The sequence below is a fragment of the Anguilla rostrata genome, chromosome 1, assembly GCF_018555375.3.
Source record: "Anguilla rostrata isolate EN2019 chromosome 1, ASM1855537v3, whole genome shotgun sequence".
Classification (NCBI taxonomy): domain Eukaryota; kingdom Metazoa; phylum Chordata; class Actinopteri; order Anguilliformes; family Anguillidae; genus Anguilla; species Anguilla rostrata.
In genome coordinates, this window is record NC_057933.1 from 640219 (window position 1) to 645000 (window position 4782).

The 4782-nt window shown below is 44.6% G+C and overlaps 1 protein-coding gene across 22 annotated transcripts in view; it reads left to right on the forward strand.

The window, feature by feature from the left end:
* The first annotated feature begins 1637 nt into the window (after positions 1-1637).
* tcea3 (transcription elongation factor A (SII), 3) overlaps positions 1638-4782 on the forward strand; it is a 21376-nt gene continuing 18231 nt past the window's right edge. For 4 of the 22 annotated variants that reach the window (XM_064336491.1, XM_064336314.1, XM_064336229.1 and 1 more), the window contains exons 1-2: positions 1640-2118; positions 4234-4296. In XM_064336491.1, coding sequence (XP_064192561.1) covers positions 2050-2118; positions 4234-4296 — 132 coding nt within the window. In that variant the 5' untranslated portion in view covers positions 1640-2049. Of the gene's footprint in view, positions 2119-4233; positions 4297-4782 lie in introns of all 22 variants that reach the window. The other 18 variants (XM_064336933.1, XM_064336849.1, XM_064336668.1 and 15 more) reach the window with 11 other exon arrangements.

Genomic DNA, 4782 nt, shown 5'->3' on the forward strand with positions numbered 1-4782 from the left:
ATAGACTTTTACAGCCAGTACAAATCAGAAATAACCTCACAGATCTGCCCCCCCGCTCCTGGCCCTTCTGCCCCCTGCTCTTCAGCTGCCTCCCACCCATCCCTTCCCCCTGAATCCTGCCCCCCCACCCCTTCCCCATGAACCCTGCCCCCCCCACCCCTTCCCCCTGAACCCTGCTCCCCCGCCCCGCCACCCACCCCTTCCCCCTGAACCCTCCCCCATCCACTGCTCCAGTCCAAAGTGATAAAAGTGATTGATGTGTTTGTCAGTGCAGCACACTGTAACTGTATCTGTGTACTGTACTCAGGAAGGAGGGGGAGGGAGGGGAAAATATTACACATACACATTATTGGTTTTAGAACACTAGCATATTCTTTAAAAAATGAAGCGATTTGACTATATTATTCTCAGGTTGGCATTAGCAGGAATAACCTGCTCCAAAAGTTTCTGCTCCAGGAGTTTTGGCAGCTCACTCATGCCCCCTGCTGGAAGCAGTAGAAAGTGGTTCTGAAATCAGGGGTGAGAGCCCGTGACCCTGCTCAAAGCTGATTGGATAACTGTATTTCCATATTCTTGCTGTCATGGTGATTTAGGTGTTTATTTTCTGGCTTTGTGATGACATCACTCAGTAAACAAACTTAGGAAAAACAGGGTGACGGTTCTGGAGACAGGCCATACGTGTCAAACTAAGCAACTTATTTAGTATTTATTCATTTGCTTAATGTTTATATATTTATAATTAATCAAGGGGACTAAAACCACTGACTTGCAAGACATCACAGCTAACACATTTTTATGATCATGTCAGGTTTTTAATAGTTTTAAAGCTGGTGTAATGTCACAAAATGTTCTGGGATATTTATAAAACTACTCTTAATTGTAAAGTGGTTTGCTTTTACATACATTTACTCACATATTTAAGATAGGCTGAACTAATGAAAGATTCCAAACTCAGCAATCCGCTGGCTGAGCTGCGCAGGACTGCGCTGCCGGACGGCCCGTTTGACGCAGCTGGCGCAGGCACACTGCAGCCATCTGATTGGCTGGCGCAGTGGAGCGTTTGTGCAATGATTTCGCGGGGTGCGAGTTACTGTGAGTGCACCTGGTTAAGAGTGCCTACCAAATCAATCAATCAATCAATCAATCAATCAATCAATCAATCAATCAATACAACAACACGCCGAAAATAATACAACTGCGCATCATGGTTATCACATTACTCTTCGGAGCCATTAGCCGCACTTTAGATGAACAGAAATAGATCTGTCGAAACAACTGGCTCTCTTCTGTCCCAGGCTTAGCATAAGGCCAATAGCAAAAAGCCAGACCAGTGGCTAAATGCAATGATTCAGCGAATCAACCAATTTCAAGCTAACAAATTATTTTGTAAAATAATAATAATAATGAAACAGCGCCCTCTATGACAAAATATGAACTATTGACCCAGTTTTAAAGTGTACAGAGTGCAGTGAACAGCCAGTGAAACACGCGCACACAGTCTGAGAGCATACGCTGCAGTACACGCGCTCATAATGGCTTTTAAACACCCAAACTCACTTCGTTGTGTACTGGTTATAGGGAGGTCCTGCACGAGGCGCCCGATGCCGTCTTGCACCACACCGTGCGCGACAAGTGTGTCTTGGAATGCCTCAGCGACTGACAGTCCCGCGCGTCTGCGCCAAATATAACCATATAAAGGGTTTTTTATGGACAACTTTGTAAAGCGTAACGTACAGAGGCATACACCAACAATACTTATATTCCTTTGCATTTAGACCAGGTTATACTTCAGTCCTGAGCGCAGTCTATATTTAGGTAGCGCCATGTGTTGGGTATTTTGACCAGATGGCGGCAGGGATCCGAGCGTTCGCCTAGACTGTGGCAGCTGAAGAAACGCCCCCTTGGGCGCGCGACCGTAGGACCCGGACGGACACGCAAACTCCGGAGTGGGAACAAAACTTCAAACATTTCGCATTATTTTTTATGAATTAACTTTACTCGCTTTATATCTGTAGTGCGGGACGGTGAATTCATGCCACAGAAACCACCATGACGCGAGAAGAAGACCTGGTTCGCATTGCAAAAAAGCTAGACAAAATGGTGTCTAGAAATAACATGGTGAGAAGTTTGACATGAGTACGCCACCACCATGCGCCGCGTGTGTTTGTGTGTATATGTGTGTGTATTTATTTGGGTGAATTTTGACGTGGCTGACCGAGCGGTAACTTCAGGTTCTCGATAGAAAATGTTCCGAGGTGCTCTGCTGCCGTTTTGTAGATTACTGTCGTTACAATTTGTTTCGTTATTGTAGTACTTCTAAAATTACGTTGTTTAACATTGAAACAGTTCGACTGTCAAGTTCCACGAATGCATTTGTGTGTACAGCAAATGCTGAGCAGGTGTTTTACGAGCGGCTGTTCAGTCCGAAAAGAAAACTTGCTCGCGACCACAAACTTTCCTCGCAGTGGAGTATTAAGCTTATCTTAATTATTCCGTCACGCTGCAGATATAGTCTTCTGGTCCAGGCATAGTTGTGGGGGCGAACTCTGGCCATATCAGTAGTGATCTCTGTTTTTCCCTACAACGATTGCAGTGTAAACAGCAGCAAGGTCGTGGGAGTGCACGCCAGTTGCTGTTTGTATTCTTATCGCAAAATATTTGTTTCGCTGGTGTTATCAAAAGTGCACAACGTTTATCGAAAGAAACTAGCTTTACGTTTATCCATGCCATTAAATCCGTGTACTCCAGCACTACAGTTTACGGGGCTGCTACCATATGACCCGATTAAATATTGTGACTCACAGATATGATAAAATAACCATAAGCATGGCAGTGTATGGATGTTCTTGTACCGTCTGGTGAAGTGTGGGTAGTTTTGATGACGTGTGTCGACATTTACAGAATAAGCATTGGTACTTCATGTAATTTTAAAATCATATTGTATTTGAATATGCACAAGATCATCGATGTACCAGTCGGACCCTTCATTTCTGTCTAATTACCTGGAGTCCCCATAGCGGTGTGTGTGAGAGTACTGGAACAGGGCGCTCCCCGCCGCTCCGTGCCGCGCCCGGCCGCCAGTGCACGGCCCTACTGTGGGGCGGGCAATAAACTGCAAGTTCATGGACTTCGGCCTAATTGCCGTCTCGCCAATTCTGGCCGTCGGACATTAAGGTCTTCTTTAGCATCCTGAACGTTGCACCGAGCGGCACACAAGTCATAATTTATTTAAAGTGCGTTTAACATACATCTCAACACACTGTACAATTAAAACAAAGTGGAAAGATAAAAAAATGCAGCCAAAGGCCAATGACGTAAAGATGATAATAAAAAAACATCAACTATACTAAAAACACTCATTTGAGAGCGATGGATAGAACCAGTCATGGTGAGCCGTAGGAGAGAGAGAAAAAACGTGTCTTCGGGCTTGTTTTAAATATATGAACAGAACGCGCATTCCTAACTGACGCTGGGAGAGAATTCCAGAGGTAGGGTGCCCGGTATTGCAACGCTCTGGTCCCAGCTAATTTTTTTAGAAATTAAAACAGAGTAGTGATAAATGACCTGCGTCTGGGACCGCAGGGTACACAGGGTGCGTGTGTATAGTTTAATAACAAACGTTTACAAATAAATAAGTAGATAAACAAATACAATGTTATGTACGATACAGAAGCGCTAACAGTAGATTTTATTTATTAAAGCGCGTTATTATACCGTCAGAAGTGAGTGAGTAGCATTGCAATAAATGACGGCGGCTACAGGATAAGATTATGATGATAAGGGTGTTAGGGGAATTATTATCCGTGACATGCGCGCGGAGAACACAGGGGCCAAATCCTGCCGCGTGCCTATGGCCTACAGACAGGAAAGGAAGGCCAGCAGTGCGCAGGCGCGCCCGCCACTCACAGTCTGAGTTTGACTATGCAGCTGCAGGGTTTTTTCGCGCAGAGAAATCGCCCTGAGTAGGCTAATTTTAATGTGACGCAGAAAATGAGGAAACAAAATATATGGTGACACAGAAGATGAGGAAACCAAATATATGATATCTGTAATGTAGCAGAATTAGAAATGTTTTTAAAGACTTGTTTGTATGTAAAACCTGGAAACAGTGGTAAATGATAACTGTTTGTAACAAACTGATTTCACTTTCCAAATATGGAACTAAAGTTCTGTTTCTGTGTTTGTGTGTGTGCGTGTGTGTGTGTGTTTGCGTGTGTGTGTGTGTCTGTGCAGGACGGTGCTCTGGACCTGCTGAGGGAACTAAAGGGTTTTAACATGACTCTGAAGCTGCTGCAGGTACTGTATGCTAATATTTACTGATGGGCACAGCATATTTCTTCTGACAAATACACACAACAAACATCTTCTGACAAATGCAAAAAATCTTCTGACAAACACACATGACAAACATCTACTAATAAGCGCAGCAAACATCTGAGAAAAAGACATAAATATCTCCTGACAGGCTTACCCAGTCCAGAGCTGGAAACTTCCTCCTGGAAACTGTAACGTGCTGATTTAATTGGTTCTAATGACCTTGTCTTCATTCATTAGGAATGTATTTTGTGCACTTACGAGCTTGCAGTTCGAGACCTTGCTGTACCTTCTGTCGAAATGTCGGTAGTGAGTCCAGTTCAGACATGCCTGTGAGGTGTGTGCAGGTTGCAGGTGGGAGTTGAGGAGGGAGCAGCAGTGTTGCTGTTCCCGCCTGCCGTACAGTCTGACACTGTCCTGGGGTCCTGCTGGTGGCTGCTGTCCTACCATCAGCACCATGTGGAATGG